The sequence below is a fragment of the Rhinichthys klamathensis genome, unplaced genomic scaffold (genome assembly GCF_029890125.1).
Source record: "Rhinichthys klamathensis goyatoka isolate OS25496 unplaced genomic scaffold, OSU_Roscu_1.1 h1tg000395l_1, whole genome shotgun sequence".
In the NCBI taxonomy this organism is placed as follows: domain Eukaryota; kingdom Metazoa; phylum Chordata; class Actinopteri; order Cypriniformes; family Leuciscidae; genus Rhinichthys; species Rhinichthys klamathensis.
The window spans coordinates 1398575-1418965 of NW_026606897.1; the positions used below are offsets into that span (position 1 = coordinate 1398575).

The window sequence follows — 20391 nt, forward strand, 5'->3', positions numbered from 1 at the left end:
GTAATCAGAATAGCCATTTGCACTGAAGGACACAGGGCAATATACAATGGCATAAATCATTACACATAACAGTGGGTTGTATGTACGTAACACAGTGTCAGTTGCATCGCACCACACTGTGAATACGTAGTAATCAGAATAGTTATTTGCACTGAAGGACACAGGGCAAAATACAAAGGCAAAACTCATAACACATAGTGTGTAGTGTGTACATAACACAGCGTCAGTTGCATCGCACGACAACTGTGAATACGTACTGCATAGTAATCAGAATAGCCATTTGCACTGAAAATTACAGGGCAATATATAATGGCATAAATCCCAACACGTAACGCTGTGTAGTGAGTACGTAACACAGCGTCAGTCGCTTGCACAACAACTGTGAATACGTAGTAATCAGAATAGCCATTTGCACTGAAGGATACAGGGCAACAACGGTAAAATTCATAACGCAGTGTACAGTGTGTACGTAACACAGCGTCAGTTGCATCGCAAGACTGTGAATACGTAGTAATCGGAATAGCCATTTGCACTGAAGGATAAGGAACAGGGCAATATGTAATGGCATAAATCATACACATAACAGTGCGTAGTGTGTACGTAACACAGCGTCCGTTGCAACGCAACAACTGTGAATACGTAGTAATCAGAATAGCCAGTTGCACTGAAGGGTACAGGGCAATATCGTGGCATAAGCATAACACACACATATCAGTGTACATAAACACAGCGTCAGTGGCATCGCACAACTGTGAATCAGAATAGCCATTTGCACTGAAGGATACAGGGCAATTTATAGCGGCATGAATCATGAACACATATCAGTGTGTAGAGTGCACGTAAACGCAGCGTCATTTTATCGCACAACAACTGTGAATACGTGGTAATCAGAATAGCCATTTGCACTGAAGAAACAGGGCAGCATATAACGGCGCAAATCTTAGCACATATAGTGTGCAGTGTGAACATAAACACAGCGTCAGTGGCTTAGCGACAACACTGTGAAAACGTGGTTAAATCAGAATGGCCAGTTGCACTTAGGGATACAGGGCAATATATAAGGGCATAACAGTTAAATCATAGCACAAATCAGTGTGCAGTGTGTACATAAACACAGCGTCAGTGGCGTAGCGACAACAACTGCGATTATGTGGTTAAATCAGAATGGCCAGATGCACTGAGGGATACAGGGCAATATATAAGGGCATAACAGTTAAATCATAGCACATATCAATGTGCAGTGTGTACATAAACACAGCGTCAGTGGCAAAGCGACAACAACTGTGGATACGTGGTAATCAGAATAGCCATTCGCACTGAGAGAAACAGGGCAATATATGACGGCACAAATCATATCACATACCAGTGTGTAGTCTGAACATAAACACAGCGTCAGTGGCGTAGCGACAACAACTGTGGATACGTGGTTAAATCAGAATGGCCAGTTGCACTGAAGGATACAGGGCAGCCTGACGACATAAGCTGTAAGCTGTGCACCTCCATTACCAGAGCGGGGCGTCCTGACGCGGCGCTCTCCGTGGCCTGTGTCGCCACATTCCCGGTCCCGCCCTCTGCCAACGGTGAAGATCCGGTTCGTTTCGGGTTCGAACCGTTTTGGCGGCTGTAGCCGAATTAGGCGGGACGAGGTGCCGACGAAGAGAGACATCGAGGAAGGCTGGACCGTATAGAGATCAAAAGTTTCGGTTTAATGTCTGGCCGCGGCGAGACTAAATTTCATGCTGTGAGAGCTGGGATCGAACACGGGTCTCCCGTGCGACGGCTTTGGGTTTCGCCACTGAACCACAGGGGGGAATGACCACTTTCGCGCCTTTAGACACAGAGCCATCGCCTTGCCTCGTCTCTCTGGATGCGTCTTCGCATGACTTACCATAGGACGTCGTGAAGACGGAATCTTTTTGAAGTAGCTTGGCTGATAGATACCGAGCTAAGTAAAATAATAAAAGTATCCTTTCCGACGAAGCCTATCGCGTCGAGTCCTTCTAGCGAGCCCGCGAAAAGGACCGGAGAGGCGACGGGCAGGTTAAAATGCATCTGCTGCGAGAGCCGGGATCGAACACGGGTCTCTCGCGCGAAGGCTTCGGGTTCCGCCACTGGGCCACAGGGGGGAACGACTGTTAACTCTTCTTTGGGCGTGAGAGGGCCCACCAGCAGCCGCTGGCGGCAGTGGGCCTCATCCCTGCTGATGCCCGGGTTTATGAGGGCGCGTACCGGTAGACCAGCACGTATGCCTGTCGTCCGTGAGTGCGGCCTCGGTAGATCCTTGTTTGGGTAGAGCGAGTCGATACCGCACATATCTGGCATGTAGCAGCCATCGGATGCGGGGAGGAAACGTGGTGAGTAACCTCCATTGCAACTTCCACGATGACTTCAGATAAGACTTCTAGCGTGAAGAAAGAGATTCTGACGTAATTGTCGCGCCCATGCTTTTTATACTGCCCGCGGACCGGTCAGCATTTGCATGTTTTGCGTCAATTGGCCAGCTGTCTCCAGCTGGCGTTAATCTATAAGATTTCAGTGAAAATGGAGAAGGGGAGGAGTTCCCATATACGTCAGTATGACGTAATGTCGAAGTGACCGCCTTGAAAGGGAACGTCTCCGGTTACTATCGTAACCTCGGTTCCCTGAGAGGCGGGAACGAGACATTACGTCATACTGACGTATATGGGAACTCCTCAGTATACGTCAGTATGACGTAATGTCGAAGTGACCGCCTTGAAAGGGAACCAAATTGCTTACCACAGCTATGCAGATGACACACAGCTCTACTTAGCCCTATCGTCTAACGACTACAGCCCCATTGACTCCCTGTGCCAATGCATTGATGAAGTCAACAGCTGGATGTGCCAAAACTTTCTTCTGTTAAACAAAGACAAAACTGAAGTCATTGCGTTTGGAAACAAAGATGAAGTTCTCAAGGTGAATGGATACCTTGACGCTAGGGGTCTAACAACTAAAAATCAAGGAATCTTGGTGTGTCTCTAGAGTCAGACCTTAGTTTCAGTAGTCATGTCAAAGCAATAACTAATTCAGCATACTATCATCTAAAAAATATTGCAAGAATTAGATGCTTTGTTTCCAATCAAGACTTAGAGAAACTTGTGCATGCTTTTATCACCAGCAGGGTGGATTATTGTAATGGACTCCTCACTGGCCTTCCTAAAAAGACCATAAGACAGTTGCAGCTCATACAGAACGCAGCTGCCAGGATTCTGACCAGGACCAGAAAATATGAACATATCACACCAGTCCTCAGGTCTTTACACTGGCTCCCAGTTACATTTAGGATTGATTTTAAAGTATTATTACTGGTATATAAATCATTCATTGGGCTAGGACCTCATTAAATTGCAAATATGCTCACTAAATATAAACCCAACAGATCACTCAGATCATTAGGATCACATCAGCTAGAAATACCAAGGGTTCACTCTAAGCATGGAGAGTCTGCTTTTAGCTATTATGCAAGCCGCAGCTGTAACCAGCTTCCAGAGGAGATCAGATGTGCTCCTACAGTAGTCACATTCAAATCCAGACTCAAAACACATCTGTTTAGCTGTGCATTTACTGAATGAGCACTGTGCCACTGTTCGTCCGACTGTTTTTACTGTATTTTATTTTATTTTTTATTCTAAACTGTTTTAATTATTCTTATTCCTTTTGATTATTTTAATTTCATCTATGTAAAGCACTTTGAATTACCATTGTGTATGAAATGTGCTATATAAATAAACTTGCTTTGCCTACATTTACATGCCAATTTTCTCATAATTTCTGTTACCTAAATCCGCTTTTGTACATTTGAACTTGGACTCATTTTCTGTCCAGCTTCATTAAAATGTTCTTACTGTTGGCATTAATTCAGGAAATTACAAGTGTGTTTATTGTACCTTTCTGTGTGGGGTTGTAAATGGGTTGGTCAGTCTGAATAAAGATGTAGCCAGTCTGTTTGGAGACCAGGACGCGAGTCTGCCATTTCTGACCATCAACTTCACATGCCAGGTTGAGATAAGGAGGCTCTCCATTGATAGATTTAATTTTTGAAACTTTTTTTGCAAATATCTTGAAAAGGAAACACACAGAAATTAGCCTAATACACAGCAACTTTTTTTAAATGGCATGCTTATGTTTTTGTACTTTTTATTCAACAATACATTTGAAAATTATATCTGAACAGCTAGATATGTAATTATTTTACATATTTATTGAAACATAAATAAATTATATGACAAATCTGAAATTACAAGAAAATGTAGGTCTATCTATTCATTTAAATGTTTATTTCTTTACCTCAAGCTTAAATTCCTCAAACTCTCCTTTTTTGCTGATTGTTTTGGTCTCCCGTGCAGACATTGGAGTAGGCTTACGCATCTCTGTTTCTAACTGACAGGACACAGGTTTACCAAGCAATGCCTCCCCCACCTGAATCCTTATGGGTTCTTTCACACCAACATGAAAGACACTCGGAGCAATGATTAGGAATCTGACAAACACAAACCAAGACAATTTTTAAAATCATAATTAAATTTAGTTTAATTATTTATAAAAATGACAACAGCATTTACAACTAATTTCTCTTCTGCAATGTGATCATTTTAGAGTAAAACCAAGTAATCAATGAGAAAACATGTAAAGAATGACACGTTTTCATTTCATGGCATTAGTGGAGCTAGACCAGAATGAGAATTTGCAGTAGATTGTGAAGGACTACACGTCCTGAAATGCACTAACAACTACTAACTTATTTGAGAACCATGATGGAGAACCATGATGTAGTTGAATGTCATATTCACCCTTATCTTGACGTATGGTAATGCTTCCTCAAAACGTCTCAGATTATGACTGTAAACGTGGTTCCCTGAGAAGGGGAACAATACACTGCGTTTTGGATGGATGCTATGGGGATGCATCAGCGTATCCAATGTCTTAAAGGGGTCATGAACTGGCTTTTTAAAAAAAATGTATATTGTTGTCTGAGGTCAACTTATGACGTTCGCTTGGTTTTTACATTCAAAAACATCAAAATGAATAAGTAATAGGCTATTTTCTACCCTAGTTTTGAGCCTAGCTCAAAAACGCTCGGTTTTTATGGCCGTCTCGCATTGAAGACTTGGAAGTAAACACCCACTGCTGTGAGTGGATAACAGTTTTGCATATTATAATGAGTTTAACGTGTAATGCGCGAATCGGTGGGCGGGGCTAAACCGGCCGTGTTGAAGTAGGCGTTGATCTTCTGCGGGGGTGGTGTATTATCTTCTTTGTCGTCATAGTTCCCCACTTTGAAAAACGAGTCGTTTGCTGAGCCTGGTGTCAATAAAAGCTTTTATTGGACTAACAAGGACGTTTTCGGTTCTGAAACTTATAGGATATTCTTATATTATGATGACCTCTTAGATGTCAAAAGCTCAAGGAAAATTAGATTTCTCAGTTCATCCCCCTTTAAGCATGTGTGAAGACATTCCAACCTGATCGGTTGGCGACAGTCCGAGACATCATTAGTAAAGTGCCCGGAAGTATAAGAGTAGCACAAGTAATCAATTTCTTTGTCTGAGGAAGAGGTGTAGGCAGACCCAATGCCATGGCAACAAGATGCAGTGTCTCCTAACTCTTTTCAGGGAACCACGGTTACAGTCGTAACCTGAGACGTTCCCTTTCGAATGGGAACTCTACATTGCGTTAAAACAAATATCTAACTACACTGGGTAAGAGGCTGTTATAAATCAGATTTTTGGGAGGACTAAACAACCAACTATAAACATAAATAAGACAGTTTGAACCCAAAACAATTAAGAATTATGGATAGATTATATAGGAATGTATACCACAAAAGCAACCAGCAATTAATATTGAAAAACAAACAAACAAGTAAACACCAAATCTTTGAAACAATTATCAATGAAATGATAGCTCAGATAATGATTTATATTGGGAGTTAATAGGGTTTATGCAAGCAACTTTGTTTGAGGTAGTCCGTCTTTGAAAGAAAGATTCCCTTGTAATCGAGATAAAGCAAAAATTCAGTGCACATAAAGAAATCCAAAAAAGAGAGAAAATTTAAAAATTCACACAGAAAGAAGTTGTTCTAAATCCTTGTGGGCCAAATCCAACAGGATCCACAAGCGATGCCAACAAAGGTCATGAACAGAAATACACATTAAGCAGTCCACAACATGTCCTTCTATAAACACAGATGAACTGACATTAGTAAAATAGCATGATAGAAAACACATACTGTATACAATGTACAGATAACAAAAAAGAATATCTTACTTCGATTGAGAAGGAAACAAAAATATTCTGAATAAGGACATTTTGAATTGAGGTGATGCAGCAGGTAAGCCATGCTTCCCTCTGCCCAAACAAATCTGTCTTCCTTCTTTTTTCTATTGGCGGGAGGCATCTAACAATTTAGGTGCATATTCGCCACCTGTTGTACTGGAGTGTGGGCCAAATATTTGTGTTTTCTTAATAAGAAAAAATAAATAAATAAATGAAATTATTTTCATTAATCCAGTTTCTTTCAGAAATATAAATACAGCTTTATTTATCTGTTCTTCATTAAGTATATTCTTAAGATTTAACACACCCTTTAACTCATCTTTTAAAGGGGTCATATAATCCCATTTTTGTGCAAGCTAATATGATTCTTTAGGGTCTAAATTAAAAGTTTGTAATATACTTTAATAAAAAATTCTCATTAGTATTGTAAGAAAACACTTATTTTACCTGGTCAAAAACAGCTCTGTTTTCAGCACGCCGTTTCAGTGTATGACTTTAAATGATAATGAGCTTTTCTCACCCCGCCCTTTCTGTTCTGTGCATACACCGTTTATAACACAATAACACAATAACCATAACACGTTGTTCAGTATAAACGTGGGATTATGAATTATATTGAGAACGTCATGCATAGAAAACATGCCGTAATGTAGCAGCTACCCTGAGTGTAAACCTTAGACGCATTCATTGTGAAGCGTGCAGCTAGCGATTTGCAAAGATTAATATTTCACGAGTTCACACTTACAAATAAGTCAGATAGAATAAATGCGTATTTGGCGTGCTGTCCGAGGAGAGGGCTCCGAGTTAGGTATTCGGCCCGAACCCAGAGCACTCCCCCCGTATTCCAGGCTGTGAAATAAATAAATAAGATAAGCCAAGAGTGAGGAGTCGGGGTGGGGGAGGGATGCTGAAACTGTCAAGGAATGTTAGGTGAGTTGACAGAGTGAATATTTATAAGCTCCTTCTCGTGCTGATAGGGTAGACATGGTAATTGTTTGATGACCAGTTGATTGGAATGATTATTTGAACGTGCTCCTCCCGAACTTTGTTTATAAAACATCATATTAATATAAAGTTTAATAAAACGTTACACTCACTTCCGTTCTTCTGGAGATTCAGCAGGAACACGAATAGCTGGTACCGATTTTTTTTTCATGAGCAGCTTCTTAGCAAATCCAGCTTTACTGATCCTCGTTTATAAAGCAGTCTGGTGTGTGAAATGATTCGCGCAAACATGAGAGCATTGACGTTGCTCGTGGGGAATATTCCCTTCGAAAACAAACACAGCCACTGCGTCTTCAGCGGTTCGGATTTAGGAACATTAAAATGACTGCTGTGTTCGTTATAACACCCAAGAACAGAACACCACAATCGCTTAGACGCCATTCTGCTCATAGACAGTGCTCCAGCATATCAACAATGACCGCGCAGACTATGATTGACAGCTCCCTCATGAGCGAGGGCGGGTCTGTGTTAAAAAGCTCCTGTCAATCAACAATCGTGGGAGGGGCGTGCGAGCTTGTGACGTCACAGGCTCGAACGGCTCGATTTGAGGCAGGGGAAAACATATAAGGAGATTAAAACAAAACCACTGGATGGATGGTTGTGTACAGACACTGCCAACACACATTTCAGTACAATCAACTTGTAAAAGTGCATGTACCATTATATGACCCCTTTAACCTTGTTCTTTGTGTATCATACTTAATGCAGTGACAAATGACGTGCTCCACTGACTCTTCTTCCATTCCACAATCACACATACCTGAAGGATGCTTTCTCAATAAATATATTGTTTTTTTTTAACCCAGTATGTCCTAACCTCATCCTTGATATTATGGTTTGCTCCCTAGGAGTTCCCTTTCGAAAAGGAACTCGCACTGCGTCGATGACGCTTTGGGGGAACGCCCCAGGCGTAACAGGTGTCTGAAATCACAATCAAATCACGGCAATCACATTGACCGGCTATAGCCTGTGAATCATTAGCGTGAATGATTAACGTGCGACCTGGAAGTATAAAAGGGCGCCTTGCAAAAGAAGTTTACAGACCCGTGATCTAGATATCTGACGCCGGGTGACACACACGAACTGTGCGTTTTTCTGTCTGGGAAGGAAGAGCGCGCACAGGCAGTTCTCGAGGGAACTGCTGTACAAATTGTGAGAATTTTTCTTTGAGAACGCTCCGCTCTCGTCTGGACGCTGTAGGGACACTTCTATTAGCTCAGATACAGGTAATATAATTGTAATAACGAATAATAAACATGATCGGGAATCACCTACAAATTATAAAATTACCCGTAAGGGAATAAGTTGCCAATGTTCTGCATGAACAACTGAATACAACGAATTATCTTCAGTTCTCCATACAGGTAGGCAAAAATAGAACAATTGTCCCATCAATAATCAATCACAACGAATTATAATTACATATTAATATGTCAATTGTCTAAAATAGATTGATTCTAAGGATTGTAACCTTTGGCTAAATAAAAAAAAACCCGACTACGCCACCTAGGTTACTTCACCCAGGAAAGTATACAAATAAACAAAATATCCCCCAAAATAATTAAACCCAAAAGAATTACAATGATATGAAGGACCCTGCTGGTTCGGATTGCGTTAAAGGCGGAGACGTGACTTCCAAAAGTACAAAGTTTATTTCACACAGGAAACATTCAGTTTAAAACATCCTAAAAATAGATCTCCTACAGTTTACCAATTAAATACCCACAGTTGAGAAGAGACCGCAATTAATCCACTTTAGCAGAAGGGACAAACCACCCAAAACAGTGAATAAAAAGTTCTTAAAGCAAGTGATAAACAAAAATAAAAAAACAATATCAAAAGAAAACAATACACTCTCCTCTTCTGCTAAGCCTCAGTATCACAAGTCAGATAATTCGCATGTGGACATACATTGGCAAATAAATTTTAAATACCGATTAGGGCAGAAATCGTTAAAAAGCTGTGGTTCGAAGCCGCGGTTCGAAGCCGCAAACGTCCACTGCGCCGTACAAACAGGACAATGAGACAACACAACCAGGTAAACGAAACAGCAGCTAGCGCTCTGAGACCGCACCTGCAATAAAAAATACAATAAAAGCACAAATAGTGCATTAATTTCAAAGGATTCCCCCCCCCACAGAATAAAAAAAACTTCAGTGAGCTTTATGCTTCCTGCGCTCGCCACTTCACACACACACATCCCTACTGACAAATACATATTTAGACCGTGATCTACAACTATGAGAAAGAGCAATCAAATCAAACGACTCACCACGGAATAGCAACAGGAAATATAAACACATAGGGCCCTATCTTGCACCCGGCGCAAATGACTTTGTACACTGACGCATGTATCATTCCTATTTTGAACCCGCGCAAAGCAGACTTTTCCCTCCACAGACACACGTCGGTTAACTAAGAAATACACTTGCGCTCCCCGGGGCGGTTCAGCGCAAAGAGGAGGCGTGTTCCGGCGCAAACTTTACCTCATGCTATTTTGCTGTTCTATAAAACAATTGCGCCACTGACCAGAAAAAAACCTAGTCTAAAGTCAGTGGCGCGTTGCGCGTTGTTCATTATGCTATTTTAAGGGCGCATGCTTGACCATAATCAATGTAGCGTGTGCACAACGCGCATACACTTTGATTCTCTTATCTAAGCAGCAGTTTTCATTTTTGCAAATCATACATTATTAAGATAGATAGATAGATAGATAGATAGATAGATAGATAGATAGATAGATAGATAGATAGATAGATAGATAGATAGATAGATAGATAGATAGATAGATAGATAGATAGATAGATAGATAGATAGATAGATAGATAGATAGATAGATAGATAGATAGATAGATAGTTTATTATAAAAGCATACATGTAGCTTACACATTTACCCAAATTATCATACGCCTGTTTAACAGAAGTTAATTTGGGTGGGTTTCTCCCCAATGTCACTTCTCTGTGTTTTACGGCCCTGACAAGAACGTTGCTCTCCTCGGCTGTGAACCGCTCCTGTCGCGCGCCTGGCAAATCCGCCGTTATAATAGGAATCCGCTTTAAAACAAGCGCGCCTGCTCTTAAAGGGAATGTGAGATGACGCTCTGATTGGTTTATTTCACGTTACGCCCAAACCACACCTATGAATAATGAAGCTACTTCAGACCAACCCCTTTTAGATTTGCGCTTGGCGCAAGAGGCATTTATCCCGCTGGGAAAATAGCAACAGTGCTGGGATCCGCCCACAAAGTTACTTGCGCTTTGCGCTTTGACACTTGCGTTTCAGATCGTTAAAATAGGGCCCATAGTCTTCTACTACACGCAGCACTGAGAAGAATCACAACAGCGCATTTAGACAAACTTTATAAAGCCACCGGACCCCAACGAACCTCCCTAATTGAGCCACACAGGTGCACTCAATGTCGCGCCGCGGCTCAACGCCAGTGGGTGTGTCTTTCCCTTAACCCTTTGATGCGCAAGCTATGGATACCCCTTCTAATGCACAACATGGGTCTAAAAAGACCCGTATTAATTTCCTATGTTATTTCATGCATGGCTTGGCATTTTTTTTTGTTTCACCTTTTGAAATCACTTTATTTGAGCATTTAATATTTCATGATCTATAAATTTCATGATTTATGAATATTCTAAATATCTTGTTTTCAATTATCACAAATTCATATTTTAATATTTCCTAGGTTTTGTGTTAATACATCAAGTTTACACACATGGGTCTAAAATGACCCATCTATGCAAGCGTGATAAAACAAAAGAATAAAGAAAGCTTTTTGTTAAAATAGCCAATGTCACAGTTGTTTAGATCAACACATTTACTGTAACACTTGAAATATGTTTATTGGCCACTTTGTCACACAAAACACACATATAACCGATAACACTGAAATTGAACTGTAGTGTAGTGCAACTGTAGCGGGATCTACCCACCACCAATGTGCAGCATCCACCTGGATGATGCGACAGCAGCCATAGTGCACCAGAACGCCACCACACGACGGCTTATGTGACCGATAGCATTGATTTATGACCACAAATAAAAATGAATATGGAGGTACAAGGTTTCTGCCCAACAGCGACAAATATATACTGGTATATATAACTTTCTATTGCAACTTTTATTTTGTTGACCTAGCTAACATTAGATAAAATAGAATATGTCGACCGCAAGCTAGCTAATAGTATTGGACATGTTTCTCTTTTGCACTAGTAATGGATTCCAAGGTCAAGGTAACCTTAGCCTAAACGTTCAAATATTAGGCTATATCTAGATGTCTTTCACAAAATATCAAATCTTTTCTGTGACAAAAAAATGTAATAAATAAAACTTACATACATGAAATATACAAAAGCAGCCGTGTTGAATTGTGAAATGTGTGGCAGGTGAATAGTTTTCTGCAGTAAATATATTTATACTATTTATAAATATCAAAGGTTCCTATATGGGTCATTTTTGACCCATGTGTGTAAAATTGATGTAGAAATACAAAAACCGTGTTTGTTTATAAAGTAAGAAAGGAAAAATAAACAATGATTTGTGGAAATCAAAAACAAGATATTTAATGAATACCTGATTGATAAATGATAAAAATACATTTCTTTCAAATATTCAGCAAAGAAACATGAATACGGGTCTTTTTAGACCCATGTTGCGCATTAGAAGGGTAGTGACACAAAAACGATTTTTATTCAAAAAGTAAGAAAGGAAAAATTGAAATAAGGATTTGTAATGATCTAAAACAAGTTAATTGAGGAATACCTGGAATACTGAATGATGAAATTAATTTCTTGCAAAGATATAGAAAATGAAAACGCAGTCGGGTCTATTTAGACCCATGTTGTGCATCAAAGGGTTAATACGATGGCTTAAATGGGAACTACTTCTAGTGGGGCAGGACAAATATTAAAAACTCAACCTGTCACATTCTACCCCTTAGTTTTAAATTCGTCGACCCGACCCGTTATCTGCGAATTCACACTACCCCCCTACCCCCCATTGTCTCTGGCAAATGATGGGCATTGGAATGGTAGCCTGCAGTTTTTCGGGTGGTCCGACGTAACGGTGCTCCTACAGTAGTGGTGGTACCCTCTGATGCCCTTGAGGGATTACTAGGCAACGAATCATGGACCAGAGGAGGCTCAGGAACTTTACTAGATGACATGGAGGCACCCTCAGGGCTGTGGGGCAGGAGTGGAGCACAACTTGGAGGTGCCTGAACAGCAATGGGTACCATCACCGGAGGAGGAACTTCTCGCTCTGCCGACACCAATAACCAAGTTTCATCCAGTATCTCGTCCTCTCCAGAGTCCACCGATGCTTGATCAGACTCTGAAAGGAGAGGGTTAGAAGGTTCTGCCCCATTCTGGCCAGCCGGTTGAGCTCTTAACAGAGTACGATGCACATGTCTAACTTTCTCCAAATCTTCAACAGGAGCAATGGTGTACACTGACCTTCCCGGTGTCGGGGCTCGCAGCACCTTATAAGGAACAGAACTCCAGCGATCTTGAATCTTTGCCCGGCCTCACACACAAAAGTCCCGCAAATACACCAGCTGACCTTGGCTCAAAGGATTATCCTGTACTCTCCCATCATGACGCTCTTTTCTACGTTCCGCTGCAATCTTCATACGACTTCCAGCTCCATCAAAAGCCACTTGAAATCTAGCATGATGGTCATAAATCCAGTCATGGACACTGCCCTGAGTAGGAGTCTCAATTTTACCCAAGAGAAAGTCAACAGGCCATTGTGGATCTTGCCCAAACATTAAGAGATATGGAGATTCACCTGTAGACAGGTGTGGAGTAGTGTAATAGGAGAAAACCAATTGAGGGAGATATGCTGCCCAGTTCTTCTTGTAAGATGGCAGAGTACGCAGCAGATTGTGCAGTGTGCGATTAAATCGCTCGTATTGACCATTTCCAGTAGGATGGGCTGGGGTGGTCCTACTCCGTTTAATGCCATACAATGCACTGACTGTTGAATAAGGGTGCTTTCGAAGTTCCTCCCCTGATCCGAGTGGATGCGACTGGGAACACTAAACTTGTAGAACCACTCATTAACCAACACCTTTGCCACCATAGAGGCTCTCTGGTCACGAGTAGGCACGCCCTGGGTGTATTTAGAAAACACATCCGTCAGGAAAAGAACATTCTCAATTCCATTCTGTGATGGCTCAATCAAGGTGAAGTCAATTGCCAGAATTTGATTAGGCCCTGACGCCAATAAATGACCCATATGGGTCTGCACTCGAGGGAAGACATCCTTAGCAACAGTACAGCGTTCACATTGGTGGCACCAACGCTTCACATCTTCACACATACCTGGCCAGAAACACCTGTAGCGACATCGAGAATGAACCAAACACAATTGAAGCTTTCATACATAATCAAACACAAGAGGCTGCATATTCCAGATTACCCCAGGCTCTGAAGCCAAAAGACCTTTTGTTGTTTAACTAAAGGAAGAACGTTGTCAATGTTTTATAATTTGGCAAGAACAGATCTATTCAGAAATGGTGAAACAAGAGGCCCTAACAAGAGGTCACCTGACCCCTGCGACTAAGGCTGCGTTTACACTTGGCATTAACATGCGATCACAGTGATCCGATGAAGCAGATCGGATCATTAGCCAATCAGGACATGGTGCGTTTATATTTGTTCACATTAAGCAGCCTCTGTATCTGGATAACCGATCGAATTTCTGTTTCCCGCATAATATTTAAATCAGGTCTGTGGCACAACACCAGATTAAGAGTAAAGATGATACAAATTAAACAACATCCCAATTGCTTTCACTCACTCACTTTACTCTCATATGCAATCTCCATTAATTAGATCAAATTATATTTTTTGAAAGAAGGAATACTTCCAGAGTTGATCTTACAATAATAACTGGTTTGATCATGTTAAGTCACATCATCGATCATCTGGGTTTAAGGTTGCGTGCAATGACTATATTGACAGAAATGGGAGATTGATAAACATGCTGAAACAATAAAAACATTTAAAACATTTAAAAATTCTGATTACAATTATTCCTCTGGCAAGTGCAGCTCTTCATTAAGATCTCATGACTGACTGTGAGTGTACAGGCGATCGCCTCGTTCAGATAATGTTGCACAATTAAAATGAAAAATGACACACATAAATAAACTGTTTTAAAGATTGATGTTTATTGTTCAAATAAGTTTAATTTCGTGTCTAAACTGCGTCTGGCCATTACTTTCTGACAGTCACGCGGGGAGACTGGGCGGGGATTTAAATTACGTTCACCTGTGAATGCAGACACGATGGCTGGATTGCGTTTACATTACACTGATCCGATCACAATGCGTCCTCGACTACCTCCGAACCGGGACACGCTGATCGGATAACATTCCGATCAGATGTGCGTTTACACTTGTCTTTTCAATGTGTATGTGGACAACATCCAGATACAGGTCGCATGTTAATGCCAAGTGTAAACGCAGCCTAATAGACTACGTCTTTCTTAAGGACCAAGGTCCCATGAGAAGATGAACAGAACAGACTTCAGCAGGAACTATCCGTGACCTCAGACTGGAATGTCTTTCTTAAACCCCAGAAACTTTACACACCAACACACTTTACATATCAAAATCCATAAAACTCATCCCAGAACAATTCTTGACTGACCCATAATCAAAATTATATAACATAATATAATAATATATTGTGTTTACAACCCCTGTATGTGTCTATTCTGCTTAGATCACATCTAAGTCATGTAATTGTTATAACTATGAGATGCTGGAATGAAAGTGTGTCGTTTTTCCTATCATTATGCTCATATATTATTCATTCAGAAGGTGGCTTGATTGAAATCTGTGTAAAAATGTTTATGTTCTTAAAATGGAAATTATGTCTAAACAGAATCCTCTGTTTGAGCTGATGAGTAAGCAGACCACAGATAACACATGATTCACGATGAGAGAAAGGGGGGGGGGGATAGAAAAGACCCCCGTCTCAAATAACCATATAGTATCTTATTGTCCGAATTCCAAATTCCTCCAGGAGGCGGGACAAAACATTGGAGTTTAAAACCTTAGACCCGAACAGAGCTGTAGTAGAATAATGCGCTAGAAGAATAGAACAGAAGTCGGGCGGGCTCTCTCTCGAAAAAGGTCTCGGCAGAACAACAAGTCGGGTGGAGCAGACGATGGTTACAGTAACCATGTAGAGACAAAGAACCCAAATTAAGATCAGAAGAACGGGTTCAACAGCGTCATTCAAGCCATCATCTACTCTAGTCTCAATTTTCTTTCTTTCCTAAGTTTTCCTTTATTTTCTCGTTAAAAGTCTCGGTTCTAAGTTAAGTTTTGCTGCAAAGTTTCGTTTTAACGTTTCAACTGTAAAACCAGCTTCCAACTTCAAAGACTTTCATTCATCCGCGCCAACACACCACGTGACTGGCTGTCCAAGATCCAGGCACACGAGGAGACCAGCCAACGAATGAGCTCGGGAAACCCCCTTTTACGACGAAAGGGAATCCCAAGAGAAAAAAAGGAACGCAAACGAGCAAGTACTGCCTCCAGACTCTTAAACTGAACTGGTGTATTTTGATACAGATTTCGTAACCTAAGAAACAAAAGGGTGAAATGAAGTATTGATGGTTCGTTCAGGTTGTGTCTTATAAGTGCATAGAATCTTGAGATTTCATCATCTCACTCTTAAACTCATTCTTTCCAAACTCTTTCTTTCTTTCTTTCGGCATTTTGTATGAATGCGTGTGCGTGTGTTAGATATTAGTTTTATGTGTTAGTCTTATAATCAATAAAGTATTGTTTGTATTTGAAAAGAGAAGCATTACTTGTGTTATGTGCTTACAGATTTATTGTCTTGAACTGCGATCTAAAGCTACCTATGCTTTTACCCTTGATTTATTTCTAAATTTAGCTGTTAGCTGGGAATTACTCTTTCTTGGCCAGGAAGATATTATATTTCCTAGAATTAATAATTCTTTATGCTTTCCGTTCATTGGATGAACTGATAAAATGATCATACTATTGATTCTGCTACAGTAAATTCTGAAAATAATTAAACTATTAATTATTGATCATAATCCGTTATGAATAATAATTAGTTATATTTATACGGGCGTATAAACGCTACACACCTTTGTCTCACCAGCTCTGTTGTACGTTCCACGCCTTGATGGCCATGCTCATCATGAAGCTGCTGCATTACCGTAGTCTTTAACCCTCTTGGGTCCAAGGTGTTTTTGGGGTCCTTGAGATGTTTTGACATACTCTGACATTTGTGCTTTTTTCAGTTGCTTATAAACATATTACTGGCAAAGGTGTAATTACACTCTATTTAGCACACACAGGGCTACCATAATGTGTTATCAACGTATGTACACAGAGCCGGATTATCCATAAGGGCACTTGGGCCAGTGCCCAGGGGCACCAACCATTCACAACCACTAGGGGGGCACCACATGAGTCAAGCTTTAAAAATATTTTTCGTAAATTGTTATATTATTAACTTGAAATTCTTGACAGACCATAAATAAATCGTTTATGAACACTAATTTAACAATAATAATAACAATAATGATTTAATAATAAATTATAAATAAATAAAGATTACATGACCACTATCACTCCCCCCTCCCCAATCTGTCAGAGTTGCGTTGGTCCACAACAAATACGTGCAAATGTGTCATTTTTTTAACGGCTACAAAAAAATGAATTAAAATCAAAACTGGACAGACGTCAATTGAGTGGTTTTGCAAAAAGAAAGTTAAAGAAAGACAAGGACGCTAGACGTAGCTACAATTCACAATGTTCCAGGTATCGAAAGATTTTTTGTGAGAACATCACGGGAATTGCTATCACTAGCAGCGCTGAGTCTGACGAAGCCGGAGCTAACTGTGGAGACGGTAACAAAGAAATGGACTTTGGGGATGTAGTTGACACCTTTGCTTGCGCAAAATCAAGGAAGGAGCAGTTCTGCTAAACTTAATACATGAAAACGTTTTACCAGATTTAGTGCTACACTTATTGTCTCTTATTTGTTCCTCACTAAATAAGGTTTTTTTTTCACTAAATGTTCGATTTTATACAATTATTGTGCACTTGTGATTTTTCTAGACTAAATTTTACTGCTGAGTTACCCACTATTAGTATTAGTTTATATAATAGAATTTTTGTCATAGGTTATGATCATATTTTTTTTTATTTGTTGTTTTTCTTTATAATGAAGTTGTCTGTATTAAGTAGATTATGTTTAACAGAAAATAGTGATTATCAGTTCAACACACAGAGTTATAGAAATTCTACTTGATTTTTTTTTTTTTTAACTGCGCTGGTATCGGATCGGTATAATTCAATACTAAGAATTTTTGGTATCGGATTGGATCGGTTCAGAAGAAATGGTATCGGGACATCCCTAATATTTTCTGGTAGGCTATATCTAAGTTACCCAGGAGCTCTGTTGACATAGGCTTAGCTAACGTTAGCTACAGCTTGATGAATTGAGTTGAACACAGCAGGAGAGAACGCAACATTAGCCAGCTAGCTAAAGCTCTGGTGGGAAATTATTAGCTAACGCTACGGAGGCCATAATATTTTTGACTCATGGCTGAAGTTAAGTTTCTCCAACTCTCCCCAGGTTGGCAAAAAAAATGCATCTCAAAATGCATCAGATTGATGCTATAAAATATGGAATATTTAAAAAATTTCTTCCGGGGGGGCATGCCCCCGGACCCCCCTAGAGGGGTAATATCCTTCTCACCTTTTTCACCCCTGACCCCTTTTCATGCCTGTAGAGGTAAGAAACCTGATAGATTTATTATTATTTTTGGGCAAACGTGAATTGACGCTGTCAATTAATTTATGTACATTTTTAATTGACACATTTAAATATAGGGGGCCTTTTGAGGTATAGTGCCCAGGGGCACCACACTGTCTTAATACGGCCCTGTATGTACATTTTTGTATTTTTGAGAGAATATTGTTTATGCGTGGTTATTGAAAAAACTAAAACTTAAAGTTTCTGAAATAAGGCCACAAAACACATACTAAATATCTGTCCACAAGACTTTTGACTAATGGATGTTGTCGCCTAGAGTTTTTTCTTCAAAATGATCTGAAAATCATCCTTTCTAATCATTCACATAAAACAATAGATTGGTTTAAATTTAAAAATGACACTTTTTGTTTGGAAAGGCAATATGCGCAGGGGTGTGACCTGCTGTGATTCACACCTGAGAAGACAATGGGCCCGCATAATGAGCGCATAATGGGGCTGCATACTAATGACCCTTTCATTCAGGTGTGTCACTGAGCCACAAGAATGCAATGACAATATATATATATATATATATAATGCCTATATAATACAAAATTGGTTCACAGTTCCAATTATTTATTTATTTTTCAAATTGTGCTTGCAAATTGTATAATATAAAATGTAAAAATTTCTAGTAATTGTGCAGTTAATTATCATACTGTTTTTACAGAAAGTTTGGGAATGTGTCCCAAATGTGTCACTAATAAAACACAATACAAATAATTTAAAGAGGAGGCTTATATTGAGCTTTTAAGATTTACCTAAGATTTATTTATATGTAGCCTACATATATTTTTGCTATTTTAATAAAAAGGTTACAATTACAACAACAATTAAAATTTGAACTATATTTCAAATGTAATCTTTCTTTGTATTATATACTAAAGTATACATTTTATCATACTTATTTCACAGTTGCGGATTAATTAGTTTGAATATAGCCTACAATCGAACAAACACTATAATAACATCTTAGCAAACAAGCTTATTTGATGTGGCAGTATTTTACAGTAAAAACGACATCTTGTCTTTCATATGTAACATATCGTTTTTATGATTAGGACATATAAATGTTAATTTGCAGTTTAATACGTTGCTTATACAAAAATATTTTATTTCAACATATTTCAGTCGATTTTTACTCATCTCAGTATTGGAATATAGTTAGGTAAAAGCTGTTCATTCATTCACACACAAAAACGCGATTCAAACAGTCTTTTTGTTTACAGACACTATTCCATATCGCGATTAGCACAAAGCACTTGAAAATAAAGAATGTACCTATTTCCTCGGCTGGATCCGTTGCTCCTTCAAATGAAACTACCTGTAGCCTACTTCTGAGGTAATTTTTTCCAGGATTATTATTAAGATAGTACTATTATTCCTCACAGCGTCGTAAATCTGAGTCTCTTTCGGTGGGTTATCCAGCTGATGTGGGCGTGGATCGCCTCAGAGCATTTTTGTTTGAATAGAGCGCGCGCTCCGTGGGCGTGGTCAAATTAACTTTAATGAGCTGAGACGAGAATGACTATCATCTCTCTCTTTTCGTACAGATTACATAAAATGAGAAAAAAAAATTTTTATATAAATTACTTCATTTAAAAGAAGATAATTCAGGCTTCATGCCTGTGTGCCTGTATACCTGTTTGACTGAGTATTTGCAGAGTTACAGATGATTTTTCGGACGCGTTTCAGAATGGACTTCACTGACAGAGAGAACGCAGAACGCGCATCATGTTTATTTTTCTTTATTAGGCGAAAAGCACAACACTTTGTATTTATTATGAGGTTCCACAAAAAAAATACAAACTTAACAGGATCGAATGATGTACAACACTTATATGTAAGATCAAAATTAACAGAGTAATTTGAGTCTCTTTTGCACTGATAAGGAAAAAAGTGAGCTGGTATCGCCGGCGAGACCGCCGACCCCAGAGAGTTAAAGATGTTGGGAGCAAAAGCTGAAGAAAGGCCTCACTGCCCTGAGGATGGTGACACTGACGGTACAACACGCCATCCTTCACCTGTAATCGTTTCCACACAATCCCTGCTGCTCTTCAAATGAAGGGTATTTTCCTTTTCTCCACAGCTTCAGGAACACTCCCAATACTGCATCTGCCTCCTGTAGCACATGTAAATCTGCAGCAGAATAGCCAGGGAAAGCAGCAATGGATGCTTGTACAGCTCTCTGAGGTCTAATAGAAGCAACCTGTTGAGGGGCTCTGGCAGGGAACTTCCTGGAATCATATCTTCCAGCACAGGTCC

General features: G+C 39.8%; 1 protein-coding gene across 1 annotated transcript in view; it reads right to left on the reverse strand.

Annotated features, from left to right (window-relative positions):
- LOC130070165 (complement C4-B-like) overlaps positions 1-20391 on the reverse strand; it is a 184978-nt gene that overhangs the window by 109114 nt on the left and 55473 nt on the right. Inside the window, exons 2-3 of the mRNA XM_056234460.1 lie at positions 4309-4501; positions 3909-4080 (exon numbers count right to left, since the gene is read on the reverse strand). Coding sequence (XP_056090435.1) covers positions 3909-4080; positions 4309-4501 — 365 coding nt within the window. The remainder of the gene's footprint in view (positions 1-3908; positions 4081-4308; positions 4502-20391) is intronic.